General features: G+C 48.4%; 1 protein-coding gene across 1 annotated transcript in view; it reads right to left on the bottom strand.

Annotated features, from left to right (window-relative positions):
* ERGIC1 (endoplasmic reticulum-golgi intermediate compartment 1) overlaps positions 1 to 20,726 on the bottom strand; it is a 556,793-nt gene that overhangs the window by 143,632 nt on the left and 392,435 nt on the right. The window contains exons 4-5 of the mRNA XM_069652409.1: positions 18,108 to 18,202; positions 17,319 to 17,443 (exon numbers count right to left, since the gene is read on the bottom strand). Of these exons, the coding sequence (XP_069508510.1) occupies positions 17,319 to 17,443; positions 18,108 to 18,202 (220 nt within the window). The remainder of the gene's footprint in view (positions 1 to 17,318; positions 17,444 to 18,107; positions 18,203 to 20,726) is intronic.

Raw genomic sequence — 20,726 nt, 5'->3', positions numbered from 1 at the left:
GGAGATGACATGCATTACTTACCGTAATAGCATTTCTGATGATTGTATCGGTTTAGATTCACATGCTGTGCATATGGTCCGACATCCAGTAGTAACCGCGGAGTATTGCATCTTGTCTTAAAGGGACCGAAAGGGGAGGTTGGCATAGGCGTGTCTGTAACACTATCCCTATCGTGACGTGAGTAGTACCCAAAATCCCTCACGCGCCGAGGTCCTTCCAATTGTATTCTTTCTGCCATGAGGGAGCCCAACGCTATAGTGAGTGAGTACATAAAGAGAGAAAGTAGTAAGACGTCTATGTTCCTTCCAGCCCGAGCGGGGAGGTAGGGGGGGCGCATGTGAATCTAAGCAGATACAATCATCAAAAATGCTATTACGGTAAGTAATGCATGTCTTCTGATGCTTCTTAATCTGCTTAGAATCACATGCCGTGCATAGACTAGCAAGCAGTACCCGGAGTAGGAGGTTGGTTGTGAGAATGAACAGTAGAGAAAAGATGTCTTAGTACTGCTTGTCCCACCTGAGAATCAGACCTAGAATGAGTGTCTAGGCAATGGTGTTTTGTAAAGGTGTGTACAGAACTCCAGGTTGCCGCTTTGCAAATGGACTCAAGAGGAACATTTGCAATTAATGCTATGGATGCCCCAGTGCCTCGAGTAGTGTGTTCTAGGCTTGAAGGGCAGTTCTCTCTTAGCAAGAGAGAAACACAGTGTGATGCATTTGACAATCCACCTTGAGATAGCGGATTTAGAGATAGGATCCCCCTTCTCTACCAACTGCCACTGAAATGAAGAATTGTTTAGTCTTCCTTAGTGGTTTGGTTTTTTCCAGGTAAAACATGACTGCCCTGCGCATGTCTAGTGTGTGAAGGCTTCTTTCGGCCATGTTAGTAGGGTTCTAGAAGAAAGTGGGTAGTTCAATTGACTGGTTCACATGGAACTTCGAGATGAATTTAGGCGCAAACCTGGGATGTGTGCGCAGAACTACCTTGTCTTTGTGGACTGTGACAAAGGGGTCTAAAACAGAAAGAGCCTGTAGTTCGCTAACCCTTCTGATAGAAGTGATAGCCACCAAGAAGGCTGTCTTATAAGTCAGGTCTTTCAGACTTACTTTATGCATAGGCTCAAAGGAAGCTCTCACGAGCCTGGTCAAAAACCATATTCAGATGCCATCCAGGGGCTGGGTGAGAGATGGGAGGATAAATGCTCTTAACCCGTTCCATAAAGGCTTTAATCACCGGTATTTTCCACCACAATACCTTTTGTTGTGATGTGGTGTAGGCTGACAGAGCAGCCAGATGAACCTTTAGGGAATTGAAGACTAACCAAGAGTCCAACAGGTGGGTTAGATACAACACAATGTGTGAGGGTGAGCAATCGATGGGATTGACACCCTATGAATTGCACCAGATGATAAAATGTTTCCATTTGCTGTCATAGCAATAACGTGTATTGGGTTTCCTCGCTTCCCTGATTATGTCCATGCACTTCTGAGGGAGTTGCAGGTGTCCAAACTCTATGATCTCAGGCGGCAGGCTGCCAAGTTCAGAGTCTGTGGGCATGGCTGTAGGGTCTCCCCCCGTCCTGAGACAACATGTTGTACGGCCAGGGCAGCTTGACTGGTGGGGAGAGGGACATTTCCATCAGGTGAGCGAACCGAGGTTGGCGGGCCCACATGGGGGCCACCAGTATCATGGGAACGGGTTCCTGGTGCATCTTGTGCACCATCTTGTTGAGAAGGGGAGTTGGGGGAGGGGGGAGCGTAGACAAATTTCCCCGACCAAGTTATCCAGAGAGCGTTCTGCTTGGATCAGTTTTGGGGGTACCTGGAGGCGTAATCTTGGCATTGGGCTTTCTCCTGAGTAGCGAACAGGTCGATCTCTGGGAAACACCATTCTTCAAAGACGTTGGACACAATGTCTTCATGCAGTCGCCATTCATATTCTTTTGGCAGAGGAAATTCTCTGCTGAGTACGTCTGCCAGAAGACCGAGTTCCCCTGGAACATGTTGGGACAACAAAAACATCTTGTGTTTGAGAGCCCATATCCAAATGTTTTGGGACAGCTTGGATAGTCCTGGAGAGCGAGTGCCTCCCTGTTTGTTCAGCTAATACATTGCAGTAGTGCTGTCGGTTAGGATCAGCACTGTCTTCCCTTGCAGCTGCATCTGAAAGGCTTTCAATGCTTTGAACACCGCTAATAGCTCCAGTAAGTTTATATGATTGGACGCTACTTGAGGGGACCACACTGTGTGCTGTCTGCTGAAGCAGGGGCGCCCCCCAACCCGTGAGAGATGCATCTGTCGTGAGAGTGGCTTCCACTGCAGGGGTGGTGAAGGTCTTCCCCTTCAAGAGGTTTTCTCTCGACCACCACTGCAGAGAGAGAACGAGGGCTGGTGAGACAACTACCAGATCTTCCCATTGTCTGCTGGCCTGACACCACTGGCTGTTGAGCCACTCTTGCATTGGAGGCATGTGCAGCCGCGCATGGGGAACCAAGTATATGCATGATGCCATCATTCCTAGCAATCGCATTGCTTTGCGTACCGTCACCTCCCGACTGGCTACATATTGAGGGATCTGTGAAGCATGTTCTGAACCCTCTCGCTTGAGGGGGAAGACAAGACCGTCTTCCGTCCGAATTAGCGCTCCCAGAAATTGTTTTACTTGGCTGGGGACTAAGCTGGATTTCTTTTCGTTGATTGAAAAACCCAGGCTCAAGACCCAGGCTGAAGAGGAGATCTACTGTTTTTTGGGAGTTCAAAAAACAAACGTCGAACGAGTCCCCCGTGATGAGCCAGTCGTCTAGGTAAGGATAAACTGGGACTGATGGTCTGCGCAGGTGTGCAGCGGCCACTGCCAGGACTTTGGTAAACACCCTTGGCGCTGAGGCGATGCCAAAGGGGAGTACCTTGAATTGGTAATGTTTGTCCTGGATCATGAACTTTAGATATTTCCTGTGCACTGGCAACATTGAAATATGAAAGTATGCATCTTTCATGTCCAATGTTGCCATCAAGTCCCCTTGTTTCAGCAATGGGATCACCTCCTGCAGTGTTACCATGCAAAACTTCTGGGGTTTTATAAACTTGTTCGCTGGGCGCAGAGCCAGAACAGGACGCATGGAGAGATCCTTTTTGGGTACAAGGAAGTAAACTGAATAAATAACCTTGTTTACCTGAAGAATAGGGACAGCTTCTATGGCGTCCTTTCCCAGCAGTGCTTCCACCTCTTGGATCAGGATCTCCAGATGGTCTGGTGAAAGGCGCCATGAGCACGGCGGTCTGAACTGTGGAGGTCAGGCGAATTCCACACAATAAACGTGGGCGACCGTCTTTAAGACCCACTGGTCGGAATTTATCCCCTCCCATGCCTTGAGGAAAGATGTTAATCGCCCCCCGACCGGGGTGACATGGTAGGGGACCTGGACTTGGTGGTCATTTCTGACCAGAGGCTGTGGCTCCTCTGGGAATGGGGTCTCTGCCTCTACCTTTGCCGCGTTTCTGACCCCTTGGAGGGGTAGTAAGTGGGGCTTCCAGATGTTTGATTTGTGTTGAAGTTACCCGAGCGGTGGTTGTTTTGACCAGCACGGGCTTGCCCTCGAAAGGACCGCTGAGAGTTATTACCCCTCTGGGAGGAGGGTTTCTGTGTAATTTGATGCAGAGACCTTATAGTCTCATGCTCCTTCTTGGCTGTCTCCAACACTTCATCCACTGCTTTCCCGAAGAGGTTAGGTTCCTCAATGGGTTTATTAATGAGGGAGGCCCGAGTCTCAGGTCTAAATCCTGATGTACGCAGCCATGCGTGTCTTTTCAGTAGAGTCCCTTGTGCAAGAGACCTGCCTGCAGTTTCCGCAGTGTCCAGGGTCTTCACCACATTCTGGTTAACCAGTCTTCCTTCCGAAACAATGGCGAGAAGCTTTGTCCTGGCGGGTTCAGGAACCTCTTGGAGGCCTTCCTGAAGCAAATTCCATTGGGCATCAACATAGCTTGCTAATAGAGTAGTATTATTAGCAACCCGAATGGTTTATGCAGCTGCTGACGTGACACGTTTACGCAGGGCATACAACCGCTTAGACTCCTTGTCCGGTGGCGATTCTCCTGTGGCAAGGGGTACCCCTGCCCTCTTTCGAGTGGTAGTCACTACCAGTGAGTCTGGGATGGCGTGCCCTTCGATATATAAGGGGTCGGAGGGAGCAGGTCGAAATAATTTTTCGACTCTCGGGTTCACTGCCCGTGTTTGGGCAGGTGAGACCAATGAGGGAGCTACCCATCTCTTAACAGAGTTAAGGAGCGGGATGGATTGACTCGCCGGAGGTTTTTCCTTAATATCCTTCACAAAGTCCTGCTCAGGTACTGCCTCTTGAGTGGACATTTTGAAGTATTCAGCTGTTTTCTTCAACATGGAGTTGAAAGCCATTTAGTCATCCACAGGGGAGGCCTGGCGAGCCGGGGTGGACGGAGGAGTGTCTAGGCACAAAACATTAGTATCCTGATCTTGCTGTGTCCAAGGGTCTTGACCTTCCTGCTGGGATTCTTCCCAGTTGTCCGTAGTATCCTGTTGATCTTCCTCATAGTTTGAGAAAAGAAGCTTCTTCATTATAGATGTCTCTATATGTGCCCATGTGGACCACGTCTTCCTGTTGGAAAACATGAGACTGATCTTCCTGAATTTGGAAGTTAGGGTCTACCCAAGCGCTTTTCGGGGGGAGGATGATCAGAAGAACTGATAATCTGTTCCAGCCGATCCATACAACCCTCAAATCTTTCTGTAGTCCATTTAGAGGACCTAAATGGGCCTACGCGTAGAGAAACAACGTTCTCCGCACTGCAGCGTCGAAAAGGAACCTCTCAGGGTGTCGGAAAGTGGCTCTCGACTATCTTCGTAAGCTCCATTGGAATCGGGAGCCCAATCTGCCGAAACTTTTTCCCGCGGCTTGGCCCATAACCTTAGGCAGAACCGGACTAAGGCCAACTGCCGCTGCGATTCTTCCGATGCCATTTTCGATAGTCGCCAAATCTTCACGAGACAAAGGCTCTGATTTATCGGCAGTTGTAATACTGTCCGCAGCACTAGGGGGCGTAGTGGTCAGTTTTCCAGATAGAGGCCTAGCTGTAGTTTTCGGGCCTACTGAGGCCTTGGAAATCGTCGGGCTCCCGAACTTTGACGCGTGTAGGTTTTGGAGTAGCGTCCTTAGTTTGTTTCGATTGCCCAGTCGCAATACGCTGCTGTGGATGCGGGTAAGGCTTTGGATCTGAACGATCCGAGGCAACCGGGGAAGTTTTCGGCGGCCCCGTTGGCGCTTTTGCCTTTTTCGACAAAGGCGTCGAATTTGGCGTAGGGGTTGTGTGCTTAGTGCGATGCGCTTGTACGCCCCTGTCGCCGGGTGTAGTCCCTGTAGCAAGACCAGAGTCGAGCCTGGAAGGGTCGGGGACGGTCGTGGCAGACCTAGAAGTGTCCGCCTCAAGGTCTATAACATCCGCATTGGACGTTTGGTCATCTGATGTACCCCCGTCACTTTCAGCTGGCGTGGCGGTGGGGGAGGGCGTGCTCCACGCGTGACATACTGTATGCGGCCCATCGCTTTAAACGGCGCGCCTTAAGGGTCTTGGGCCGAAGGAGTTTGCATGCCGCACACCTCTTCTTGTTGTGCTCTAGGGAGAGACAGGCATTAAACGTCCTGTGTTCGTCCTTACAAGGTATCTGACCCTACACTTAGGGCAGAAAATAAAAAGGAGTCCTTTCCATAGCAAAAGGGAAGGATGACCAGACCGACAGGGAAAAGAGGGGGGAAAGGAGGAAAAACATACTAAACAATATGGCCATCCTGACCCCACTCTCCCTACTGTATTGGTTGGCCAGAGGGCCCGACCACGTGGAAAATCCGGCCGCCGGATCTTAGGCGCCGAAATCCACAGCCGTAGTCTTCGTCGAAGATGTTCTTGTTGGGCGAAGTGACTTAACGGGGCATAAACCGACAATTCGGTAAGAAACAATGTCTCTAGTAAGAGCTCCGCTATAGGGCGACCAGATATCTGGGTGGAAAAAAACAATCTGAGGGACCTCGGCACGTGAGGGATTTTGGGTACTACACACGTCACGATAGGGATAGTGTTACAGACACGCCTATGACGACGTCCCCTTTCGGTCCCCGAAAGACAAGATGCAATACTCTGCGGTTACCACTGGATGTCGGACCATATGCACAGCATGCGATTCTAAGCAGATTAACAAGCATCAGAAGGAGATCCATTTGTTTACCCGCGTATGGCTTGTAATATATCAAGGATATGGCAGAACATGCTTAAGGACCACATTAACTTATGGCCCATAGTGGTGAAACATCATGGAGGGTAGAAACCTCAGTTAGAAAATAATGTATGTCACATGGCCAAATAATAGTAGTGTTGCCGCATCTTTATGGTACACAATGGATCCCTTCTTCCTGCTGGTTTAGGCCCGTGTGGCAGCTTGAGGTATTATACATCCACCATTCTTCACGTTGAACCAATCTGGCAGCTGTATTCTGGGAATCTAAGCCGTCTACCTGTTTAAGTGGCCGCCATTTGAAATCCTCACAACTGATTATTTTCCAGAAAATGGGCTACTAATGGGGATGTGATCGTTTGAGTCTGGATTTTGGATTTGTGTTCCGTTATCCTTAACTTGACGGGCCTAGAAGTTTTCGACACGAAGAGACAATGGTGCCTACCTTGAAGCCTCCCTTTCTATGAAAAGACATGTTGGTGCCCTTGCTTCCTCCATGGCCTACGCTGCTAGACTAATTTCCTTGAGCAGGCAGCTTCTCTCTCCACGTAACTGCATCACCCCTTCTCGAGCTCTTATTATCCTTAAACTTGATTATTGCAATGTCCTCTTCATGGGTACCTCCAACTTGCTGAAATTGCAACTTCTCCAAAACAAAGCTCTTCGCTCTGCCCTTCCACCAGACATGAAGCCCACTGGCTCCCCATCAAAGCTTGTGTAGAATTTAAAACATTATCCCTCAGGCATCACTGTGTCCCCAACCATGTACCCCAATACCTCAATTATTCCATCACTCAAATCGCCCCTGCTTGCAAACTCTGGTCTAACCTGAGCATCTCTCTGTTCATCCCAAGATTTAAGAGAAAAAGGACTGGTGGAGTTAGCTTCTGTTTAACGGCTCCCACACTATTCAACACTACCTGCTCACATCCGTAATTAACAATCATTTCCTGCCTTTAAAATCGAACCAAAACCTGGCTGTTTGACAAATACGTACAACGGGTCTCTTTCACTATTCCTTCTTGACGGGACAGAGTATTTTGCGTTTTTACTTTTTGTATTTTATTAAAGTGCATTTGGTTAAACTGCAACCTTTTCACACGATTACAAAAACCAAGTAAAAGATATAAAATTCGACTTTTAAAACCATTACAACATACTGTTTTGCCTTTTCACTTTTATGCTGTATTACCGCTGTGATAGCCGCAGGTCTGGGCGTTATCAAAAATGTAATAAATAAAAATAAATACTGAACATCGGGTTCCAACCGATCTGAAAGAGGCATGGATTATGCCGCTTCTTAAAAAAGAAAATCTTGACTCCCTTCAGCCCAAGCATTACCGCCCTATCACAAACATTTCCTTTCAACTCAAGGTGATGGATCGTGTGGCATATCTCCAGCTGCAGTTTCATTGAAGAAAATTCCACCTTGGGGCCACACCAATCTGGCAATCGTGCCTGTCATGGCACTGAGTGGCACGGAGACCACCAGGCTCGATTTGAAGTTCAACCCGTCGGGCATTATCGATTGTGGTCATCCAGCGCTTAGGTTACTTGATCTTTCGGCCGCGTTCGATTTGGTCGAACACGAGTTGCTGGCATCTAGGCTACAAACACTGGTGGGCTGTTCAAGTCTTACTACACAGTGTCTAGTTTTCTTTCTGAGCCCTCGCAATGCTCGAGTTGACATTCACGATGATTGCTCCTCCCCTACTCTACTCACGCAGGGTGTACTGCAGGGCTCATCCCTCTCACCTACTCTTTTCAACATCTACATTCTCCCTCTCCTCATGATGCTCGATGATATGGGTGTCCGGTATACCAATCATGCTGATGACACCCAGGTCATCCTTGAACTCTCCGGCATTTATGCTCCAGACTCTGAGGCCATCAATGCCATCTACGCCATCATTAATTCATGGATGGATGGATGGATGGATGGTGGTGAACTCGATGGCACTCAACACGGATATCACTGCCTCCAATCACATGCTCAAAAACCTCTCACCGGAATATGCCAGCTTTTCCATCTCCAACGTCATCATTCCAGTGGCTAAGAGTGTTAGAAGGCTTGGCATCACGCTCGGCTCCAAGCTCACCATGAGGCAACATGTGGCCAAGACCCGTGCCTCTTGTGGCTGGATTAATAAACAGCAAGGTTATTTGTATCCCTTCCTCTCTGTGAATAACATGTCCATCTTTGCATCTGCCTTGGTTAACTCGCAGATCGACTATTGTAATAGTCTTTTGGTGAGCACTGCTCAGTCCAATCTTGCCGCCCTTCAGGTCACAAAACGGTGCGGTTAGAGCAGGGCTAGGCATCCCCAGATGGCAGTAGATCACCGAAATCAGATTATCTCTGCACTGGCTGCCTGTTAAGCACTGGGTTTCCTTTAAGATCCTGACACTCACCTTTAAGTGCCTGACCCTTGCAGCGCCCGTCTATCTTTCCAAACGCATTGAGCGTTATGTGCCATCAAAATTGCTTAGGTCACTTGACCAGGCTAAACTCATCCAGCCCAGATTTTGCTCAGCCATATTTGGCAAGACCACGTTTGATGTCTTGGCTCCGGCCACCTGGAACGCCATCCCCTTGGATCTGAAAAAGACCACGTCTCTGGCAGATTTCTAAAAGAAATTGAAATATATCTCTTTAGGGTCCCTTATATCCAGTCTTTACTTTCTCTGACGTTGTTCCACTGTTTTGTGTTCTGTCTCTTGTCTGTCATTTATGTGTGCCTTGAGGCCTCCGGGCGATGAGGCATGTTATTAAGAATTAAAATAAATAAACAAAATACACAATACCAGTTGCAGAGCCCGCTACCTGCTTGTATTGTCATTAATAAGGTCCGTCATAACCCCAACACCTTCCTGCAAAGCCCACCTATATCCACCCCCCCATTCTCCATATTGAAAATTAACTTCAGTGCCATGGCGATATTCCTGCAGGACAGGCAATTAAATGCAAGTCTCCAAATGCCAACCAGGTACTCCTATCGAGGGATGCTTCCGTCACTAATGCTCATTCTACTCCCAGAAGGAAAATGTGATAAGAATCGCTGCTCCGATTACAACTCAGAGCGACTTTCTGGCCAAAGGGGGCACTATACTCCTGGAGCAGTACTTTTTTTCGCTGCAATAACCCTTGATGGCATGCCTTGCAGTTAGGCAAACAGTTTTTTTAATTAAGGTTACCTCAATTGGCATTCCAGGTTATGTGGTTGCAGTCAAAGTTATGACATTACAACCTACAAAACGTGTTATGCCCCACCCACAGGGTCCGCCTGCGCTACTGATCAATATTCTTACTTTTGTGTTCAAAGCCACTGTCAAATTGAAGTCCTGGTTTTAGAATGGTGGCATGTCACACTTTTGGAACATCTGGGTAACCTACATACAGCCCGGGCTCCCCACGCTCAGCCCAACCATTCACTAACACATATTCCACACTACTAACACGGCAAAGCCTGCCAGAGAGACAGATACAGCCCTGCTCGTCCTTCTCTAAGACACTGTCAGTGAGGAAGCGGGGGACAGTGCCGGGTAAACGAGGGAGGGGGGAGAAAGTGAGGGATACTGCGGAGCGGAACACAGTAGGCGGGGGACAAGGCACAAGGCAGGTCGGCAGGCAAGATACCGGGCAGGCAAGCAAACTACATTTGATAAATTGGATATAGCCATTATCAACTTATGAAGACTTCAAAACCAAGCAGTGAATATAAATGGTGCGGTTGGAGGGGAACCCTAGTCAGGCAAAAACCGGGAATCTACCGAGGTGGTGACTAGGATGAAGATAATAGAGGGAAAGAGAGCATCCATTGCATTAAGTAAAATTGTAAGTGTCAGAAGAACCACGCCCTCCCACATGTATTACGGGATGACCAAAGTGCTCAAATATAAAATAGTAGGTCTATTCAAAGACATACAACCACCTCAACGTGGCACCGTAGCATTAATCATAAATGTTTATTATTACCAACCTAAATGGTACTCATTTTAGCAGCCTCAGAATGATTACGGCCCGTGTTGACCTGCTGGGATTTGAACCTGTGCAATAAAGTCAGACAAATACCTGTGTGGACACATTAGTTCAATGTTCAAATTAAACACTGACAAGCAAGCAAACCCACTTAAGAGGAAAGTAAAAATTCATCCCTGTAGCTTTTGTGCCATAATGTTATGAAGGCAATTGTTGTTAACATGTCCATATTAAAGTAGAACCAAATTAAGGGAGGACTAGAGAGATAGGTTTGATAGTGTTGCGAGGCAGGGGGGTGCTGATGAGCGGCTGCAGAAATGGCTGCAGCCGAGAAGGTTCAGTCGGATGCCGTTATATCCTCCATTATTATCCTGCCTTCCTCGGTTTGTGAGGTTGAAAAATAGTACCAAATCTGCCGGAACATCGAGATCATCACAGTTTGTTTTTAGCCTGCGGCACCCTCTCCCGATAAGAGTCCTGCACCCAACGTCATAGGTCCTGCATGACCGTATCTTCACTGAGCAGCGTAACATTAGAATGGGCCGCGTGGCACACCCTGAGCCCAGACAGGATACTTTGTCCTACTGATGCCCTGACACAGTATTCCCAAATTGACTGTTCGCCCACGGCCACTACATACATCCTTCTACGAGCCCCCGCCAGGTGTACGGACTGCGCCCTCTGCGTTACCGAAGAGTGCAGGTCGCCTTGTCCCTGCAGCGCCGGCCGAGGACCCAGTAGTCATAGAAGCGAAAGACTGGGCCGCAGTGATCCAACTCTCCCCCCTTCATTCCCCCCCCCCCCCCGCGAGTCGGAAAATCCGCTCCCGCTTGCTTGGGACTTGGGCCATGCCTGGCTGGTGGTTGGTGAGAGGTGGCAGCGTCCGAGGTGTGGGCGGAAGAGTCCAACCCGGCACGTCCCTCCCCTGCCTGCGGATCACGGGCGATCCTCTCCACTGCGAGGGGCTCGCCAAAAAACAAGTCAAAAAGGAACACTCCGGCCCGGGGAAGACGGCGCTGACCCTACTGTGGCCGCCATCCGCATGGCACCTGGGAAAGGCATGCAGGGATCCTCATGCATGACCCTGCAGTCAGAATGATTTTAGGTGAGCCCCCGCTGCGGGGACTTGAAGGGGCTACAATTCTCCATATTCACCCCCACGTGGCGGGTGCCTCACAGGAGACAAGCCCCTCCCCCGTTCACCCCGTTAAACCCAGTGGTGCTCCCCCCCCCCCTGAACTTGGCAAGAGAATACTGTTGAGGTGCCGAGGCATGGTCCTGCTACCCTTAACGGCAGCACACAAGGCATCCAGTTAATACCTCTAACGTCTACGACCAGATTTCACCTATATCTGCCTCCAATCTTTGTGGAAAACCACCAGTCACCGCCCACAGCCTCTATTGTAATGGGGAAAACAGTCACTGACTCCACAATGAAGGCATCTCTACAGCAGGTCTACACAGTTCCCCACCGAGCTGCGTAGATCATTGAGGTGACGGCTCCTGGCAAATCTCCATCCTAAATAATCAGTGCGGGTGGGGGCTGGGTGGCACTGCCTCCCCCTACACCCAAGTGGGTTGCGCAGCAGATAGCCTCTCCACCCACCCGAGCCCTGGACAACCCACCACTATTGCAACCATGTTTGTCACATGGAGGATATGAACTGTGATATGAGGCACAATAGGTGGGGCACGGTGTTGTGCCTATAAGTGTTTGAGGTTTTTGAACCCAAAGTAGTTACTCATTCGACATGAGCACTGCAGGAGGTCACCCCCCCTCTCAGACCGCCCTGCGGCGCCACACACCCAGGCCCTGGAGCTAGGCAACACCGGGAGAGGATCACTTGAGGCGCAGTAGGTATCCTGGCGACCATGGACCTTTAAAGCTTGTGCTCCATCTCGCTTCAGCCCCTTTCGACTCACGTGCCCTTGGGCCCCGCAGGCTCGCTCTTCAATTAGCCCGGTGCCCAGATGAAAACAGACTACTCACCAGACGATCTACACCCCCGGAGCTGTGACAGACATAACCCACACCTGTAAGAGGGTCAAAGATTAGGCACCGCTCGAGAGGGCACCGTTTCCAAAGGGCTTCCCAGAGTCGGGAGATCACTGCCGCCACACCATGGGTAACCCCAGGAAACAGGCGAAGATAGATCAGTTTGCCAGGTCCGACCAGAATCCTCCTACACCTGGTGACGTGCCAGGCCCATTTCACCTTGAAGTTTGAGCCCTGAATCAGACGCTGATGGCATTGAATAGCACGGAGACTCTCGGGGATACGATTGATGGCCTGACCTACAAAGTCGATGTTGCGATCCAACTAGATAAGCAATGTGGGCGAATGACAGATGCCGAGCAGCGGATTGGCGAGGGGGAGGATAAGGTTGCGGTGCTCCAGTGCAATGTGGCCACCGTACAAACAATCAAGAAGGTAGTGGCAAAGAACGACCATCTCGAGGGGAGATCCAGAAGGAACAACATCAGGAATACTAGAGTGGTAGAATCCACCCCCATAGACAACATGGAGGAGTTTGTGGAGAAACTGCTTAAGGAGGTCCTTGATAATCCACCAGTTACAAGTATGTTTATGGTAGAGCGCGCACACTGCTCCCTGGCAACTAGACTTCCCCCAGGTGCCCCGGAGAGGACAAGAATAGCACGAATATTTAATTATAAGGACAGACATTCCATTTCGAGCAGCGAGGGAAAAAGAACCTGCAGTGGGGATCGGCGACTATACGCCTCTTTCCAGACTTCACCCAGCAGGTACAGGACAAAAGAAAGACCTTTCAAGCTGTGAAGAATATCCTTAGAAGAAAGGAGATACGATAAGCCATTATGTTCCCAGCTAAGCTCAGGGTGGTGTACGACGGCAGGGTCACTTTACATTCCCGGAAGCGGCAGAACGCTTCGCTAGGGACATCCCGGACCCGAGGGTCTCCCCTTGCAGATCTCCATGACACTCGCAAAATAAATCTTACGCTCAGTATGTACGGCCGGCATACAACAATGCTGCTACCCGTTGGCCTCCTGCAGTACGTTTTGTGGCACGCCCACTGCTAACTCTGATCATTATGCAAGAAACTTGGTATTGGGCCTCTGGACACACAGCGTCTATTGAACTGCCCGCAGTCCCATAGCATAGCAGGACTTGACTGGGTAGTTAGTGGTTTGCTAAGGGTGTGGGGGGGAGGGGTTGGTGGCTTGTGCACAGCCAGTAGGTATACGTTTCTGGCATGGTTGAGTGGTGGGTTGTTTATGTTAAGTTGTGTTGCTGGGTTCAAGACGGGGAGGGGAGACTGTCTGGACTTGGACATAGCGGACACCTAGATAGGTTTAGGTAAAAAGACAAGAGACTAACAATGAAAGGTTATAATTCGCTTCCAAGTAAGGATGGCAACCTGGGGCACTGAGGTTACACTTCTGACCTGGAACATACATGGTTTTACGAATGGGGAAAAGGCGCGCCTGATGACCAACTTTGCTAGAAACAATAGAGTTAATGTGCTGTGTCTACAGGAAACACATGGATTGGGGGCAGCTCCCCAAACTAGCTGGTTGGGAAATCCATAGATACAGCGCATCATTCTCCACACACTCCCGAGGGGCTGCTATTTATATCCATCGACCCTTGGAGTTTAAACTACACAAGTCTATTGGGGACAGAGAGGGACGTTATCTCCTGGTTGCCGGGGAGATGGTGGGTCCCCTTCATTACTTTATATGCCACTAATTTTGACGATACAGACTTCTTTCAGGGATGCGATGACCATCTGTGCACCTTCCAGAACTACGCGATGGTTTGGACAGGGTATTTTAATATGGCACTCTCGCTCAACCTGGATAGGTCCACCTCTACCCAGACCAGCCTTACAAGGACTGGCCAGAAATGGACGGCTCTAGCGGAATAGCACAACCTCATTGATATATGAGGTCTCTTGCATCCTACCAGTAGAGAGTACACATTCTACTCAGGGGTCCATGGCAGCTCCTCCAGGATCGATTATGCAATGCTATCTAACGAGTTAGCCCGGGTTGCCCAATGTGCCCAGAATTTCCCCAGGACCCTTTCCGACTATTCCCTGGTGCTGGTTCACCTCACAGACCCCATTTGTGCCCCTAGGCAACAAAGGTGGCGAATTAGAGCATGTGCCCTTGAGGACATAATCTTCCCGGAGGAGATAAGTCAGGATATCTCCACCTTTTTCCAGGCGAATAGGGGCTCAGTTACAGACCTGGGGTTGGTATGGGAAGCTTTTAAAGGTGTACCTTTGAGGTTTCTGCATTTCTAATGGAGGGGCGTGGGGGGTCCCCTGAAGTGTATTCATAGGTCTATCTCCTCTCTGGAAATGGAAAACAGGTACAGACCCAGCAGGGCATCCAGGATTCCCCCGAGGTACAGACCCGACTGAGGGAGAAGCAGGAGGAAATGGATATTTTCACTGACAGGGAGGAACGTTTTCTGGGAGACCAAATAGCTGCTGCAAGGTATGGTAAAGGTGACCGTCCGAGTAGGACACTATCGTGGGCCATAAGACAGGAACGCCACCTGCATAACATAGTAGAAATCTAGAAATAGAAAGTGTCCTAGTGGAGAATCAGTGCTAACCGGGTCTTTCGGGAATTCTACAATAGGCTGTACACCACCCAGTTCTCCGTGGCCCACAATGCAATCTCGCAGTACCTGGATAAAGTTGCACTGGGCTGGCCGGACGCCCCCCCCCCTCAGATGAAGAATTCCTTCAAGTGATTGGGTCCCTCCCCCATGGGAAGGCCCCAGGCACGGATGGGATTACTGCTGAATTATACAAGGCATATCCTGATTTATTAATCCCTCCACTATGAGAGATGTATGAGCCAGCCCAGTCCACTGAGATACTCCCAGAGTCAACTACAACAGCACTGGTGACTGACAGACACCTCCCGTATATGCCCAAGCTGATCCTCCCAGACCAGGCCGGCTTCATCCCAGGGCGCTCCACCCAAAACAATCTCTGCAGATTGTTTATGCCGATTTATAATGTGAACCCAGAGGTTCCTATAGCCATGGCCGCGCTTGACGCAGAGAAGGCGTTTGACCCGGTTGAGTGGACTTTCCTTCAGGGCCTTTGCCGAACGGGCTTGGGCACCTCCTTCATCTGATGAATACATCTACTGTATGCCACCCCCAAGGAACTGGTGTACACCAACCGTTAGCAATCAGCGGCAATCTACCTCACGTGAGGTACGCGTCAGGGCTGCCCCTTCTCCCCCTACTGTTCACCCAGGCAATCGAGCCCCTGGCATGCATGTTGCAGGAGTTCCCTGCTCATAGAGGAGTGAAGATCCATTCCAGTAATTCAGTGGTTTCCCTTTACACAGACGATGTGCTGCTATATGTTAAACAACCCAAGACAAATCTTCTGCCTATGGCAGAGGAGATCTCCCGCTTCGGAGACCTCTCTGGCCTACGTATCAATTGGTCCAAATCCGAGGTCCTTCCTCTGACCCCTGCATCACTCAGGATGACATTGGTGATGCCTTTGCCTGGCGCCCACAAGATAGCCAATATTTAGGCATAAAGGTTTCCACATCTCCAGGCTCACTGTACAAGGATAATTATGTCGCCGTCATGGAGGGCCTGGAGCACAAAATAGATGCATGATCCGCCTGCCCAATTTTACAGGCAGCCAGAATTTTGCTGGCTAAAATGGTGATCCTACTGAAATTTCTGTACATTTTCAACAATATCCCGATCTAGCTTCCGCAGGGATTTTCGGCACGGCTTAAGAGCTTGATGAACAGGTTCATATTGGCAGTCAGTCCCGAGTGTCGCTTGATATGATGTGCCGTCCATGCTCGCAGGCGGGGCCTTGAGTTCCCTGACCTGCACCTGTATTTCCTGGACACATAGCTTCATTACTCGTGGTGGTGGGCCCCCTCGACTGAACTCCCACATACTCACCTCGAAAGGTTGACGCTCCACCCAAACGATGTAAAAGGGCTACTGTGGGGTGTCCCGACGAGAGTGAAGAGCTCAGAGATACAACCCATGGACGTAACGCTTAAAGCCTGGAACCACCTGGCACAGTGGACTGGGCAGAAACTACTCCCCACACTTGGCGATATATGGGGTCAGAGGCATCCTCATTACGTAGGAGAAGATATTTGGACAACACATCTGCAAATTAAATATTCATACCCTGGCACCTAATAGCAGGTTTATTTCATGGGAGGAACTGAAGTATAAGGGAGAATGGACACCTATTACCATGCTGTTATACTACTGACTGAAGTTATGGTCTAGATGGCCGGACTTCCCGGCCGCCCCCCTAGCTCTCCAATACTGCTATATATCACTTCTCCCACGACTACGAACAAACTGGTCTCCTCACTGTATAAAATCCTTAGACTATATGGCCCCACTCACTCAAACTGCTATACGGAAAGGTGGGAGGATGCAATCGGAGGAACAATGTGAGATTGTGTGCACGCAAACCAGGTCTATATCAATTAATAATCGGTTTCGTCTAGTTTATTTCAAATTTTTACACCAGAAATACTATGCCCCCTACCTGCATGCACAAATACTACCCGACAGACCCTGAAGCTGCCAGATATCTGCAGGTTTCTATTACATAGCATGGTCGTGCCCTCGGGTACAGATACTGTGAAATAAGGTGGAGGGTGCGGTCTCTGAAATGTTGGGCCCCTGGCAGGGCTCCTCCCCAGAAATATGGCTCCTGGCCCTGGTCGAGGAGGGCCTTCGATCTGAGATGCGCCTCATAGCAATGGCGTCCATGGTCGCAAGGTCACTTATTGCTAGGTCCTGGGGATCAAATAGGACACACTCATTTCAAGAATGGCTTAATAATAGGTCATTGTGTGAGAGGAGAGAGACCATATGCCCAAACACTTCCAACTGACAGGAGGCCCTTGGACATCTGGGGCCCCAGTGGGTCTGTTGCCCCTTGGTAATGTAGAGTATATGTTGCCTTGGTTTATAAATGCCAATAAAACAGTAAAAAAATATTGTTTAAAAAAAGATAGTGGTGCAAGGCAGAAAAGAAGCCAAAGACGAACAATCCTGCTTACCTTGTTAATGCTGAAGCGTCCCTCAAACCTGCAGCCCTCTCCGTTACTTAGTTGGAATTTCATAGAGTTGTCAATGTGGCCTACTTCATGTCGTCCCATTTCATCCTGAATATCGAGCCCAACCACTTCATGGGAGAGAGAGAGCGAGAGCGAGAAAGTGGCAGTGAAACATTTGGGACAACTTCATAGGAGGGCTCACAGCATGCATGCCCATTTCCAAACCTTCCCCTAAGACAAACAGGAGAAGTCAATCTGTGACAAAGTAGACCATGCCAGACTCCAGAAGGGGTGCGACAGCCATGCACAGAGTCATGACAGAGTGAGGGAAGAAAAGGGTGCTGTAGTGAGAGGCCCTTTGGCTGCCTCGTAATATAATAGTCTTTTAAGCATGAATATCCCCTAAATCACCACGCATAAACTAGACAAGTTAAAAGAACACTTGAAATTTCATCCTGAAGGCCATTGTTTATTTAGAGGATAGGGATAGTGCCGGGTTTAAAGCTGTAGGCCAGGAATGAAACAATGCATTCAAAGAGAAGCCTTCTAAACATACTTCCCACCACCCCAATTTCCACAAAGCTCAATGTATAGAAGGATGGTTTTCAATCTCACTGAACCGCAATAAAGGAAGAGCAGTATGCCATGTGAATAAGAAACTTTGCGTTAGTCCGCATGGAACTTTTTTAAATGGCAGTGAAACACAGAAGGGAAAAGCGGCATGAGAGGAGTTATTGATAACCAAACAACAACAAGCAAGTCAAAAATATCAGCCTGGATGGATGTACTTACAGTCACAGTGTAAATTGGGTAAACTGATGTTCAGAGTTACATCGATTTTACCACCACTGTTCTTGTCTGGGTCATCTACGTAGAGCTCATTAACTCTGCAACAGAAGATTACCATGTTAGTCTTTAGATAGGTAACTTGAACAACAACACAAATCAGTATGTGAAGACCGGTATGTTACACTTGAGAAAGCAAAAACCAAATATTTAATTGAAGGGCCAGAGACCAACAACAATGGGTCAAGTAAGACCCTGCAAAAACAAAGAGGTGATGGCTGGAAGGTTTAGAATTAATCTTAGACCTCTGGCAATTGATCTGGGAAACCCTCCAGACCATTCTTCACCTGCCAAGCCATTTCAGAAAGGGGAAAGACCATATGCAAATCAGATTTGGTCCAACCCCCAAAGGGGCAGTCCAACCTGAACTGCTAGGTCATATCCCTTCTGCACGAGACCACACGCATCCCTAGACATGTTTCGGCCTCATTGGTCATCATTGAGTAGCTTGAATCTCTACGCCCAGGAGGCACGGGACTAACGTCTGGGCATAGCCGTCCCATTTGGGGTGACAAAACAAAGGTGATAGCTGGAAGGTAGGACTAAGCCCGATTTGCATAGGATCGTTACCCTTTTGTAATGGTCTGGCAAGTGAAGAATGATGGTCTGGAGGGTTGCCAAGAGCAATGCCAGAGGTTGAGATCGATTCTAAACCTTCCAGCCATCACATCTTCTTTTGGCTATAGTCACCCAGAGTGGGACAGTTCTGCCCAGAGGTGGCCCCCCCCCCACGCCTGCTGGGCCTAGAGACCCAAGCTACCCCACACTGATGAGGCTCAAACATGTCTGGGGATGCTTGTGGTCTCGTTCCGCAGGGATGTGACCAAGCAGTTCAGGCTGGACTGCCCCTTTTGTGGTGGGACAAAGTCTGATTTACTTATGGTCTTTCCCTTTTCATAATGGGTTGGCAGGCGAAGAACGATGGTCTGGAGGTTGCACAGAGCAATGCTAGAGGTTAAGATTGATGTGAAAACGTCCAGCGATAATCTCTTGTTTTTTCTCAATGACAGACACCGAAAACAAGTTGCTATTGAAATATGTACTTCGCCATTTACCCACACTTTCATCCTTCTCTTCAAGCCCACCATGACCCCAACACGTTCCCCGCCCACTCACAACGCTAGGAAATATTTGCATACAAAAAAAAAAAATTTACTACGATATTGTCCTCATAAAAATACAAATTAGACATTTGGTCTTCATAGCGAAATAATTATTGCAGCCAGACAATGCACAAAAATAAACGGTCACGTAACAATGACTGTTCCAAACATTTGACTAAATTAATCCTGAAAACCACAAAGTTAACAGATTGTGCAGTCTTTTGCAATCTATACACCATTCTCTGAGTGAGCTGTAGTAAATGTCTGTGTTCTCACTATGCCCACTGTCTAAGTACGACAAAGATGCAGTCCTCACTCTGCTCTAATCGGCTGTACTTACCACTGTCCCTCTTGGCGCACGAACTAAAGATACATATTTACACTTTCTTTGACAAGAACACCTTTCTCAAATTGGAGTCAAAGAAATCTGACCGGCTGAAGGATAGCACCAGCTCAATGCTTGCGAAGTGGCCCGAGAAGTCTATAAAAGCATTTCACATTGCTCACACAAGAGGGGTTAAAATGCATATATTCATCGAGTCTGAATATGAAAACTGGCTCATTGCAAATATGGAGGAGGCACTACCTACAGATCAGCTAGCAAGTCGCACCAGACTGACCCTGGGTTCGTATATGCTTGCAAGTACATCCAATTGTGGAATAAGGGGAATTGGATCGCTGCTTTCTAAGGACTAGTTTCAGAAACTTTAAAAAAAACAATCCAGCTCCTTTTGACTACATGAAAAAGCATTTGTACTCTGCAACTTCCATAATACCAATAGTGCTGCTTTGACTAAGGAGTACTTGGCTCCAACTTGTACTGCTCTTGAGCAGTTCTTTCACATTGTGTGCTGCTGCACTGAACTAGAAGCAATAAGAACTCAACGCTACCTTGCTAGATGTTTAATAATAAATAGATACCAGCAAACTTAAACTGTTGAATTTCCTAAGCTTTTTCCACAAAATGTATACATGCCTCGTGTTTCTACCAGAGCCTGTTCTCGCCTCCCACCTTACTAACTCTTAGTCCCAGCATATTTTTATGCCTATGGTGTTCGCTCTGGCTTGGCATCTTGAAATACCCCAGTTGTGAGACTATAGCTTAGTGCTGCCTGGTGCATTTCTGTACTTCAATCGTTTGTCGCTTTCAGTTCAATTTATCTTTGCAGAGAATATGTAAAAAAAATGTAAAAATAATGTACAGACTGACGCACAAGTGGGCAAAACATTTAGAATCTGAACACACCCCACATCTCATCTTCCAATAGCCAATCTAAACAATACCCATTACAAATCTTGTAATCCAAATGAAGCCAAAAAAGTATTTCAAGTGATCACTCAACTCCACCCTTATGACCTAGCGGTTATCAAATATTGCCACAACCTTTTCGAAAAATGCTTCCAAGTCAAAGACCAAATGTAATTTCTGAATTGGCTACTAGACCGTCTTGATTTAGGATCT

This window comes from Ambystoma mexicanum, chromosome 3p, assembly GCF_040938575.1.
Source record: "Ambystoma mexicanum isolate Mex_15411 chromosome 3p, UKY_AmexF1_1, whole genome shotgun sequence".
In the NCBI taxonomy this organism is placed as follows: Eukaryota; Metazoa; Chordata; class Amphibia; order Caudata; family Ambystomatidae; genus Ambystoma; species Ambystoma mexicanum.
The sequence above is the reverse complement of the archived record's forward strand: the minus strand, read 5'-3'. Positions and strand labels throughout refer to the sequence as shown.